The 13,330-nt window shown below is 36.4% G+C and overlaps 1 protein-coding gene across 3 annotated transcripts in view; it reads right to left on the bottom strand.

Moving 5' to 3' along the window:
- Positions 1–13,330, bottom strand: part of dia (diaphanous related formin 1) — a 172,021-nt gene that overhangs the window by 69,067 nt on the left and 89,624 nt on the right. For all 3 annotated transcript variants that reach the window (XM_081728518.1, XM_081728516.1, XM_081728519.1), the window contains exon 3: positions 12,064–12,219. In XM_081728518.1, coding sequence (XP_081584644.1) covers positions 12,064–12,219 — 156 coding nt within the window. The remainder of the gene's footprint in view (positions 1–12,063; positions 12,220–13,330) is intronic.

Below are 13,330 nucleotides of genomic sequence, written 5' to 3'. Positions count from 1 at the left end.
ATGTAATGTAATCCGATCAAGAAACGCAATATCAAATTGAGGAAATTGCATTTCGTCTCGCCAAATTCTCTGCCTCTACTCTAGCCTGCATGACATAAACATCATCGATACGATCTCGACTTTGGTGTGGCAATTGTACAATCTTATCAAACATCAATAAACGACTTTCAGATTCAGACTTTAAGATTTAAAAAATTTTTCAAGTTTGACCTTGAAATGTCCTGAAATGACCTTGACATGACCATGTCGGGTCAAGAAAATGCCAACATTTATGTACTTTTGTTCAGTTTTTTTGCAACGTTCCCTCTCGATTTGATCTTCAAATGACCTTGAACATGACGTGATGGAAGTTAACCGACCTCGGATTCGGAATCAGCGACCCCCAAAACCCTAGTACACCTAGTGAGACTCGTTCATACTTCATGGATAAAATGCCGTCCTAACTATTATTTTCAATTTACGAGGGAGCATTTGCCTTTAAGTGACGACAATAATCGGCGGATATCTCAAAAACGTGGGGTTTTCGGGCTTCGTGCCCATTGAGACTTTTCATCAGGGGACCAAAATACACAACACATTGCAATACCGGTCAATTTAACTGAAACCGGATTTCCATAAGCTCTGCGCGGGGTCCTTTGTATTGATTAAAAATTATTCAGAACTGATCGTACAGAACCAGTAACACACACAAACCATGCGTTGTTCTTCAATGTCTAGGGGTTGTTTCTTCGATAGGTTCATGTTATCTTACATGGTCAGAGTAAATAAAATCAGGGAATTAAGACAGTTAATAATGCTTATTTACACATAAATATCTCTAAAAGTCTCGAACGATTGTATTTCACTTAGAAAGCACAAGAATCTAACATACTTTTGTAAGAAATCTAATTTGCTCCCTCACCAACTCCCCCCCCCCCACTATGGAGAGGGCAAGAATAAGAACGAGCAAATTTCCTATAATCTTTCATAGTTGTTTCATTACTTGTTTAGGAACCTGAGAGATACGAAAGTGAGTTGATTTTGAGTTTAACATCCCGTTCAGCAGCGAGGCTATATGAGACGTGGACCTACTGATTAACGTGGAATCCGAACCACATGAAGATATGAAAGTGAGTATTCTCTCTACTCTATCACTTAATTTCAAAGACTGTTTCTTTTAGCATACAACTGAAAGAGAACCCTGAACTCAAGAGAAATTCGTTTCAAGGATTCTTGTCAAAATTTTATTAGGATAGGGTAGTAGTAAAGAGCCCTCTAACCAGGCTTAAAATTAAACCTCGCACCCAAAGTAACGGTAATTTTGGATAACAACTTTTACGCTTTCCTTTAGAAGCTGCAGTGTAGAATTAGTATTATTATTATTATTACTATTTTAAATACGAACAATCAGTGTCTATTGTGTCTGGGTCCAAAGCTGGCCCGTTCTTTGGAGGGGGTGATAACCAATTCTCTTATTGCCTTCATATAGCAAACGACGCGCAAGTCAGCGACCTTTCTTTCATACCCATAAAAAACGAGGGTAAAAAACGTTTTACAAAAATTGTTGTTAGGCACTACAAGAAAAAAAAATAAAAAACTTCTACCAAACTAAAAACACGAAAGCGGGCGAAAATCACCGTCAAAAGAATGAAACTTCCATTTGTAGCCTCTAAACAGGTCTCAAAAGATTCTTAGGAACTGACTGCGTTCTAAGCTAAAGTTAAATGAGAAATAGTAAGATATATCATTAATTTTTTGAGCAGTCTAATTTTAAATACACAAACGAATTACATAATTCAAATGACAATAAAATTATTTAATATCATTAGCATATACAATACACAAAACCTTAAAATATCAAGCCTGGCTTTATTTAATTTTTCTTTTAATATTGAAAGCTCAAGTATACACAATAGGAGCTATTTAATACTCATTTGTGCATATGAAAATTAGCAAGATGTCAAAATATGCCTTACGTGCAACCATTCTTTTTTATTTTTTTTAAAAAAACGGGAAAATATTCTTTTTTATATATTTTTACAGTTTATAATTCGCTTCAGTCTATTTTCCCTTACACAGAGGAAATTTCACTATACTCACAATGTTGAAGACCTAAGTCGTTCTAACTAACGAAAAAAATAGTTGTTTAAGAGAGATCTCTTGAATGTTTCGAGTCAGTTCACAAACAAAATCTCACTTATAAACAAAAATACAAAAATAACATTCGAACAAAAAAGGCAAAAAGTAGAAAAATTAGTATGGTTTAATCCCATTTCGGTCTATTGTCTTGTACTGTCCTTTCAGAAACACTAATTGGTTCACTATACACTCCTCTAAAGACCTGAAACTGCAAGACGTAGGTGATAAAATTCTAACTTCTTAACTTTCGTGGTACACGTTCTTGAAAAAATCGAGCTTTCTCAGGAATCCTAGGGAAAGACTCGGTATCATGCTCTTCGCCATCAGTGAGGATATACGAGGGGTGTTAGATAAGTTTCTGGCCTCGGAGTGAAAACATAACGCTAGATACACACAGTGATAGTATTTAATTCAACGTAACTGTCTTGTAAACGATCCTGCAGCACTTTATCCCATAATAATAAAACATTTTGTCTTGTGCTGCAAACCATAACTCTACAACTGCTTTGACGTCATTAGTGTCCCTAAATTCAGCTCCTTTCAAGTGCATCTTAAGTTTTGGCAAAAGATAGTCTGTGGGAGTCAGATCTGGAGAACAGAGGGGATGATCAATTCGACTTATGATTTGTGGTGAGGGCATTTTCTTGCAAGAAGGCGATGCATTTGTAAAGTTTTCATCGCCTCTTTTCCTTCAATGCGGTATGCAATTTTCCTAGCAGATTCACATATTATTCAGCACTTAATGTAGTGCCTTTTTCCAGATACTTGCTCAGTATTACCCGCTCACAATCCCAAAAAATGACATCCATCACCTTCCCAGCGGATTTTCTCTGCACGGCCTTGGTGACCCACTATGACACCGCTGCATAGACTGAGTTTTGGTCTCAGGATCATACACATATAATTATGTATGGATCACACATACGGCTTATCAACAGTAACAATTTGTTTAAGAAAGTTGGAAGTACTCACTGAAAAGCGGCACGACACACACTGTACACAGTCCCGTTTTGTCCACTTCTAATCAGCTGTGAGAAGTTTGGGCACTCACTTTGCCGATATGTTTTTCATACCAAGTTCTTCATGCATGATGTAATGCACACGCTCCACCCTGATCCCTAGGGTTTCTGCAATACGTGACAAATCAGTTCGCCTATCTGCAAGGGTTATGTCGTGCACACGATCCACAGTTTCCACCGTCACCACTGTTTTGGGTCTTCCACACTTCTCCTCATCTTTGATGCCCCTCCTGAACTCAGGTACCCACGATTTTACTGTGCTATATGAAGAACAGTCATTATTGCCCATTGTCTGTGTCGATTTATAAAAAAATTCCTTCGCTCCCATATACTTTGAGAAGTATTTGATGACTACTCTCTTCTCACATTTGGTAAAGTCACAATTTGCTACGCAAAGGTCACTTCAGCCTTGCAACAAAAGAGAAGTATTTGAAATACATTTACAATTTTTTGCAAAACATTCTTTAAAATATAAGTATTTTGTATTTTGAAATATGAGTTCATTTACTGTGTTAGGCCGGAAACTAACCCCCCTTGTAAAACAAACTTCATTATATCACTGTCTTAACGATTCTGGTTAAAATTTGATGATGAAGTAGAAGGATGAGGTTCTACTTGTCTCTGAAAATGGCTCTTTGAGTTTGAAAATCGTGTATCTTGCTTAATCGTGTAAATTATCACGTAATTTCTTGGCTTTAGTTGAATTTGCGTCAGTGTTAAGCTACCCCGTGAAATCATCTCTGTTTAGAACTACTTCTTTCCACGATTTAGTGATTCGCATATTACAGTATACGAGTATTTAGGTTCCAAGGTAACATATTCACTGAAATTAATACTGAGATCATTATTGTTGACAGACAAGAAACCAATCTATAAATACAATTTTGAACCAAGTGACAGGTTCTTTAGTAGAATCAAGCAATGTGAACCAATAGGTTAACGTAGGATCCGAACTACATGAGCTCCCACCGGGAATCGAACCTCAGTCTCCAGTGCCAAAGATGCGTCCGCGTATAGCAACAATTAAGCTCTGCGGTTGGTTATGAGTTTAATTCATGGTGGAGTGCATGCTTCCAATACAAACCCGGGTAATGATTCGGATTCCACTTTTAGCAATTGGTTCCATCACATATATCCTCGGTACTGAACAAGTTAAAGTCAAATCAATCAATTCGAAATTTTATATATATATATATATATATATATATATATATATATATATATATATATATATATATATATATATATATATATATATATATATATTATATGCTCTTCGATGCGCATTATTTTATGCAGCAGAAATGATGCAGTTGAATTATACATCGACATATTTTACTTATGTATTACGCTTTACTTCTTGATTTTATCTAAATTTCACTCGTGTGAAATAGAAAATGACGATAAAGATTACACTGTTGTTTATCGATGGGACACATCATCGTTTCATGCACTATGAATATCGTACAAGTATAAAAATTATGCTCTAAATGCTCTACTTAATAACAAACGATGACCGCCGTATTGAAAATATTTATTCCTCTCTGCAGTCTTACATCCAACTTCTGGTCTTTTCAACACACGTGATTTGATAGCTTAATTTGGTTACAGATCGCTAATCTTCTATAGATAAGTAACCAATTGTTTTTTTAAGTGTTCTAGAGAGTTGTAAACCTGCTCTCATATTATATGATTAATATAATACAACCTCTAGCTTTTGAACCAATTAAGTAAGGTCCCTGCAATTGAAGAACCAAAAAAGAAGGGGGGGGGGCACAAAAATGACTTTGCCCATTTAAATACGTTCGTAGATAAATAATTTTCCTATATTTAAAGTAGGTGGTACAGTGGCTCAGTGAGAGAGTGCTTACCTCTGGTATGTGGGGCTCCTGGCTCGATCCCCGACCAGGTAAATTTGTGATGGGCAACACAGTGTCCATGGGTTTCTTTGGGGTTTTTCCGTTTTGTCCCACATTTTCATTCCACCGATTCTTCCATCCTCATTCACTTGCTTGAATCATTCGTCTCCCTTAGGCCTACCTTATATTGTGTTTCACTTCTTATGTGTGGGAAATCACCATTGTCAATGTTAAAATTGCCAGCAATTTTAGTAACATTTTTATTTTGTTTTGTTTTTGGGCCCCTCAATCCTATACGACCATTTCTTATGTGTGAGAAATAATCATTGTGGTCATACTCTGGATTGCTAGTAACTTACCTAACATTTTTTTTCTTTCTTTCTTCGTTTTTGGGATAACCAAGCCCAAGGGGCCTCGCTAAACCTCTTTATTGCTCGGTATTGAATACTTATATTTTGTTATTTATTTCTTATGTAGAAGAAGTAATCACTGTGAAAAATTACTGATTATGAGTAATTTTGGTAACTTTTTTTTGTTTGTTTTGACCCCCCCCCCCCCCCTAAGCCAGTGTGACTGAATAGGTACTTAAATACTAGATGTATCGGGATATACATTTCATGTCACTGTCTTTTATCCTATTCTGGATTGTATTGTGTCACAAATTAGCACCCGTTTCCACGGAATGACTGGAGAGCTCAATAGCTTTTAATTTCTTACCTCAGCAACACTGTTGTCTGCATCTGAGGAAGACCTTCAGAGATCTGGATATGGCTTTGCCACAAAGAATAGTAGTGATGTAAACTGGCAAATATTGGTATTCAGAGAAATGAAATGAAATCTTTAAGTTTAACGTCCCATAGTTATGCCGGTTAAGCCAAAGGAGATGATGATAATGAGAAATGAGTGAAATGGTAGAATGAAGAAAGTGGGAGGAAACGAGAGAACCCGAGAAAACCCACGAGCACGGTGTTTGTCCACCACAAAGTCCACACGCCGCGTGCTGGGACCGAACCAGGGACCCCAAGCACCGCGCCCCCCTGGTATTCAGATATTATAATGGGACTGAAATAGGTAACCTTCGAACAATTCGGGAAATAGCTTTATTTTTAGTGGAAAAATGGGTATTCTACGTCTTTTCCTTATGTGCTTACCGCATGTGTAATTTTTCTGACAATACAGTAAGTGTGGCTTCTGCTGAACGCTCCTTCTCGAAATTAAAACTCATAAAGAAATACTTGAGTAGTAACGGTACCCCACAACAAAGGTTAACAAATGATGCTATATTAAACGCAGAACGAAAATCCTCAACACTAAATATAGACAAGATCGTTTCACATTTGCTGATGCTAAAGCTAGGAGAAAAAGCTACTTGAAACGACTTAAAATTTTTTGTTGTATTCTCATGGTACTTTGCATGTTTGAATTCATTGCTGTAATTTTATTTTGAAATTGTTTCAGCAGTTGTGCAACATCCCTACTAATCATGGGTGCCCGACGAAAATTTTCTAGGAGGGGCATCTCCATGGTTGCTATATTACGTCTGGTATTTAATATACGTGGTTTGCTACATTACGTATACATTTTCGTGAGCCAGGGGGAGCGGGCCCCACCCTGCCCTCGACTTCGGGCAACCCATGCTGATATTCCCTTTTTATTTCTTAATCATGATGTTCTTTTCTGTAAATAACGTGTGTATGGTACACTATGAATAACGTAATTTCTTATATTTTTTGTTTTCTCTAGAAAATATATGTGATTAATACCTTTCTCATTTTGACTAATGTTGAAAAGACATTTCACTTACTTTGCACGCTGGATATGGTACTGTGCTTTTTAAAAGCTATGTGAAATTATCGTAAATTGTGAAATGCTGTAGTACGTAAATATAACCTTTCTTTCTTATGTTATTCCATTATTTAAGATTATTTTGGAGGAAAGTGTTTCTGTGTAATATTGTGTTTGCGGTGCCTTCCATTTCAATTCAGGCAGAGCATGTACCATCACCATCTCAGATATTGTTGAAACTTTTTTTTTATAGCAACTAGACATGTTTTTAAGAGACCCATATTTTTTGTTTTGTCGAAAAAATTTTCCCGCCAAGTAATGGGCCATCAAAGACGGGGAGTAAAATTTATGAATTGTAGAAGACATGGAAAATGGTCAACTTCGGAGCCTCACCATTCGCCTATGGAGACAGGTAGAGTTATAATTCTTGTTGTGGTATGTACATAGGATATAAATAAACTATATTTTTATATAGTTTGGTTTGCGCATGCGTATCTTTTTGTACATAAATTAACAAATGAACGTCGATTTATCTGAAAAGTCGAAGTTTGCGAATTTTTTTCGAGCACTTCCATTTCGAATTTAAAATTCTGTTTTCGCGGTTGGTAAGATCTAGCTACCCGCTTTCCGAAAAAAATTTGTATCGCTTCTGTGTGCAACCGTTTTGTCGCAAAAAATTCGAGAAATTGTAAAATTTTCAAAAATCGCCATTTTTGGGCGCCATTTTCTCGAAAACACCATTTTTTAAAATTCTGAAATTTTGTCAGATGGTTCAACTTTACATGAATAATAAACACACCAAATACCATTCTCGACCAATGCTTCATGAATTAACTGCAGCCTTTTAAAGTTAGCGAAGTTTCGTGAACTTTTGATGTCACAGTTAGCAACACTGGGAACAATAAAAGTGCAATGATTTGATGATGTTTGTGGTTCACATTCATTAAATGAAGAATAAAAGGTTTTCTTGACTGTTTTGTTCATTATTTTGATCAAGAAGGATCTCTCTGAAATAGTAAAATGAGCCTCCCCCTACTCCTCCGTTTTCTTAAACCGAAATAATCTTAGGTGGAAATTACGATTACGAAACACATAAATTTTAAGTTTACTTGAAATGGCCATCCAATAAATTCTGATGATCTACACAAAGCCTGAACTATTACCTCAGTGATGATTTGGAATGCTCCAAACAAAGTCTCAATTAAGTGCGGTGTCATTAGTGATCGAAAAAGGACAAAAAGTTTAAATATCGAAACGTTTTCTTACGCGTTCCAAAGAAATTTACTGACTTTTTAAACAGAACAATCCCAACATAAGAATGGGTTACTCGGAATTTTACAGTATTTGACAAGTGGGTCAGTCCGCAACCGGCGAGGGAAGTGTGTGTGTGTGTGTGAGTATTGTGCAAATTTTAAGTTAGCTGCTACTGCGTTGCTACAAATCAAAGGTGCAGCCTGTATTAAAGCTGTCATGAGTAACCTATTTCCTTTAGTAGTATGATCCGTAGAAAATGACAACTGTCTTCTTCAAGAATGTGGTAAATGTCCTGGAGTGGAAGGAATAAGTGTGGAGTCTTTAATTATTGATCCTGATGAAAATGAAAGTGTTAGGTATGTCATATGGGAAAACAATAATCTCGTTAAATAATAAAAAAAAAAAAAAAAAAAAAAACTGTGCCACTTTCTGTTTTCGTATCGTACATTGCTGGTTTAACTGTAATTCATGACTACCGAAAAGCACCGTATAAAATTTCAAGATACAAATTCTATTTTACTTCATGTGGACTTCGCTGAAATCTGGACTGTTATTCTGCAAAGTGAAATTCAGAGTTATCACCGGAATATGAATCAACTGACAGTTTTGTTGTAATAAACGACGATAAAACACACGATTCGGCTCATGTACTCATAGCCATAGACAAGATTCTAAAAATACTCGAAGAAAAGCGAAAATATATTTTATAGAAAAAGGTTTGAATACGAGAAAATAAGTGTCTACAATTTCCCAAACCATGTCAGTGATTTCTGATGGTGCTGCATCCCACTTTAAAAATCGCTTTCAGATGTTCGAGATGCAGACAGGTCCGATAAAGCAGTGGTTTTGCAGTGAAACCGGCCATGCAAGGGTCTCTGCGACGTTATTGAGGGGGGGAGGTGTAAAGAATGTGGCAACGCGGCATAACCTTAGGCAAATACAGATACATAGTGTTAAAACCGCAGAAGAAAAAAAAAATGAAATAAAATCTTTAAGTTTTACGTCCGACGCTTATGCCGGTTAGGCTAAACGAGACGGTGATTACGAGAAATGAATGAAATGGTGGAATGCAGAAAGTGGGAGGAAACGGGATAACCCCGAGAAAACCCACGAGCACAGTGCTTGTCCACCACAAATCCCACACGGCGCGATCTGGGATCGAACCAGGGACCCCAAGCACCGGAGGTGAACGCTCTACCACTGAGCCACCGCGCCCCCACTAAAACCGCAGAAGAATTCGTGAGTGTAGTGCAAGTACAAACTCCGGGTATTACTCTCGTTCTGTTGCCTGGAACTGAATTCGTCGACTTCCGGAAGAAAAAAAAGGGAAAGTATGCGACCGGTAACTGGTATTCAACGAAGTCATCTTTGGCTTTCGGAAAATGGCGAAGTTTTTTTGGCAGTAACGGGTCACCATGAACTAACTTCATGCTTCCCCCAAAATCGGACGTCTGCAATTCAAAGGGTAGATTTAAGAAATCTGCAAAAAGGAACTTTCGTTACATACATATATATGTATGATAACAAGTGGTGCGTAGCAGAAATATTATGAATAAATCATGAATTACGTGAAGTTAGTTCTGCTTCCACGTCATCCATAAGTTAGTATGCTGTTATGCTTCCACATGGACCTTCAGCATTTGTGACTTTCGACAATGTGCTACTCAGGGGCGGATCCAGGACGGACTTCTGGAAGGGGGGGGGGGGGTGATACTGCTATTTAGAGCTACTTTTAAGAGCTCCAAACTCTGAGATCGGTTTTATATATATATATGAAATTAAAAAGTTTCTTCCCCCTAGATCCACTCCTGGACGAGTTGTGAGTGAGCCAACACCTATTGGAGCACCTTCACGGTTACATGCTATTAGCGAAGACGTCACCAACCAAGCAAATGATTGGTCGACGTAAAAAATAAAAAAAATAAAAAATAAGTGAAATTTTGTTTCCGAAGACCATTTTAAGTAAGTGAACTTGAAATTTGTGCGTTTCGTAATCCTAATTTCCACCTAAGATTATTTCGGTTTAAGAAAACGGAGGAGTAGGGGGAGGCTCATTTTACTATTTCAGAGAGCCTTCTTGATCAAAATAATGAACAAAACAGTCAAGAAAACCTTTTATTCTTTATTTAATGAATGTGAACCACAAACATCATCAAATCATTGCACTTTTATTGTTCCCAGTGTTGCTAACTGTGACATCAAAGTTCACGAAACTTCGCTAACTTTAAAAAGCTGCAGTTAATTCATGAAGCATTGGTCGAGAATGGTATTTGGTGTGTTTATTATTCATGTAAAGTTGAACCATCTGACAAAATTTCAGAATTTTAAAAAATGGTGTTTTCGAGAAAATGGCGCCCAAAAATGTCGATTTTTGAAAATTTTACAATTTCTCGAATTTTTTGCGACAAAACGGTTGCACACAGAAGCGATACAATTTTTTTTTTTGGAAAGCGGGTAGCTAGGTCTTACCAACCGCGAAAACAGAATTTTAAAATTCGAAATGGAAGTGCTCGAAAAAATTCGCAAACTTCGACTTTTCAGATAAATTGACGTTCATTTGTTAATTTATGTAAAAAAAGATACGCATGCGCAAACCAAACTATAATAAAATATAGTTTATTTATATCCCTACTAGCAGCGTTCACCCCGCTTCGCTGCGGTCACCCCGGAACGCAATAAACGTTGTTACTTAGATAATTTTTACTTTTTCGCTTTCAAGTGATATGATAAAAACCATAGAAGATTGCAGTAAATGTTAACATTATATCGCCTGTCATTTATGTTAACCCGCCCCGCTTCGCTGCGGTCACCCCGGAACGCAATAAACTTTGTTACTTAGATAATTTTTACTTTTTCGCTTTCAAGTGATATGATAAAAACCATAGTAGATTGCAGTAAATGTTAACATTATATCGCCTGTCATTTATGTTAACCCGCCGAGTGACACGGTCATGCGGGTTGCATATAAATACGTTTATTTTTATACCTATGATGAACTAACAAAGGATTTGTACGTTATGGACACTTGAATGGTCAATTATCTCAAGACACTGGTAATTAAAAATTAAAGTGATATGATAAAAACCATCTAGGGTCCAAATCCTAATAACCCCCCAAAAATGAAAGAAATTGGTTCAGCCGTATTAGCGTGATGAGCTAACAAAGGATTTGTGCGTTCTCTTTTATATAATAGAATGTACATACCACAACAAGAACTCTACCTGTCTCCATAGGCGAATGGTGAGGCTCCGAAGTTGACCATTTTCCATGTCTTCTACAATTCATAAATTTTACTCCCCGTCTTTGATGCCCCATTACTTGGCGGGAAAATTTTTTTCGACAAAACAAAAAAATATGGGTCTCTTAAAAACATGTCTAGTTGCTATAAAAAAAAGTTTCAACAATATCTGAGATGGTGATGGTACAATTTTATATTTTTTTGCCTGAGTTGAAATGGAAGGCACCTTGCGCTTTTACTATTATATTGAAAAATATGTTCGATTGTGGGAGGGACCCCCAAATATCCTCTTGCACCGGGACCCCAGAGTTTTGTTACGGCACTGGGGATCGAAAGACATCATTTCATTTTTTCGATATTTAAAGATCATCTGCTCTTATAAATCTCCCTGTATAACCATGCGCCACACACGAAATTGAGATTTTCTTCCTCCAAAGTCCAGAAAAACATAAGCGCGTGTGCCGTACAGCAGTACGAACTACAGTTGAAAGAGGCAGCGCCAATTATGGTCACACCATGAATAAAACCAAATATAATATACGATTTAGACTGTTCTAATGTAAATGATTACAATTAAATAAGACACACTAACCATTACTTATTATTATAATAATTTTAGTCCTAAATATAAATCAGTTGCTAGATTAAAACTTTCTTTTTGTACGAATTTTTTGTCGGAAGTAAATAACTTCGGAAAATTATGATACCAGGTAAATTTGTTAGTTTGAGCCGATCAAACGCGCTCTCAAAATCTGAAACGTAGTTGCTAATAATATACATACATACATACCAGCATTTTCTCGAATTCTATGTTAATCTGTTCGTCATTGAGATGATCAATGAACAACTCCTGTTCTTCAACTTCGTTAAAGTCTGATCTGAATGGGGACGGGGAAGCTGGCCCCCCATCCCCTTTTCCACCTTTTCTTCCGAACCATGTGTCCAGCTGCAAGAGAAAGAAATTTATATTAATGCTGAATAATATTACAGTATATATGTAAGGAACATAATTTTGATACAAAATATGATTTGCATATACATTTTTATAAATTTGATCTACAATACTTTCTTTCTCAATTACTCACATATCAGTTATATTCAGGAGGCATTTAGTTAGTTTTGATCAGTATTTCGTACATTTTTTCTCAAATATTATTGTGAAACAAGAGAAATGTAAATAAGCGAAAACAGAAGATATAGCGCGAGAAGCTATGTATGAAATCCGCTGCAACTTCCGTTTCCTCATAGAGAAAAAGTGGTAATAAAGAACGAGGAACGGTTTCTGATACGAAATGAGAGTTCCAGAAGTATGATGAATCTCGGTTCTAATCCATTTATTGTTAACAGAAATGGAAGAAATCATTACCGGTTTCAATATTGAACCTCAGTATTTCAATGATATATGCCATCTCCGCACTTAACCCTCTACTGAAATCGAAAGTAGTGGAAATTTACAACTTAGCTTTCAATATTGATTCCCGTACAACAAAACCGGTTAAGAAAGAACAGCTGAATAATATTACCGAATATATGTAAGGAACATAATTTTGATATAAAATATGCCTCAAATATACGCGAAATCGTTTCTTGATATGAATTTACTGTCCCAAGCAAGAGTTCAATGCCGACTCTAATATCTCTATTTAAACGAAGTTGTTGAAATCAGTAATCCTGGTTTCAATACTGCGTTTTCATAAAGCAAGAACTACAAAATACAGTGATAAATGTACGTTGATATATTCAGAATATCCCAAGAGCAGATAAATTTTCCCTTTAATCCGCCTATTAAAATCGCAACAGATAAGTCTACTACTTCTGGTTAAAATATTGAACCCCTACGGTTTGGAAAGCTATCGTACTTTCCCAATGTGAAAGGAAATAACTTTTACCCTAATAAATACAGTATCTGTCTAATTTGGACTACCTGCTGTAATGTTAACCTATTACGAATGAAGCCACCCTTATCACTACAATTTCTTCATTTACATACAACGGCAAAGCAATATTCTTCGATAACTCTATTACAGTTTGTCTTCTTTTTATTCTATTTTATCTTT

The sequence above is a fragment of the Thermobia domestica genome, chromosome 10, assembly GCF_964235325.1.
Source record: "Thermobia domestica chromosome 10, izTheDome1.hap1.1, whole genome shotgun sequence".
Lineage (NCBI taxonomy): Eukaryota > Metazoa > Arthropoda > Insecta > Zygentoma > Lepismatidae > Thermobia > Thermobia domestica.
Note: the sequence above shows the minus strand (reverse complement) of the source record. Positions and strands in the feature narration are given on the sequence as shown.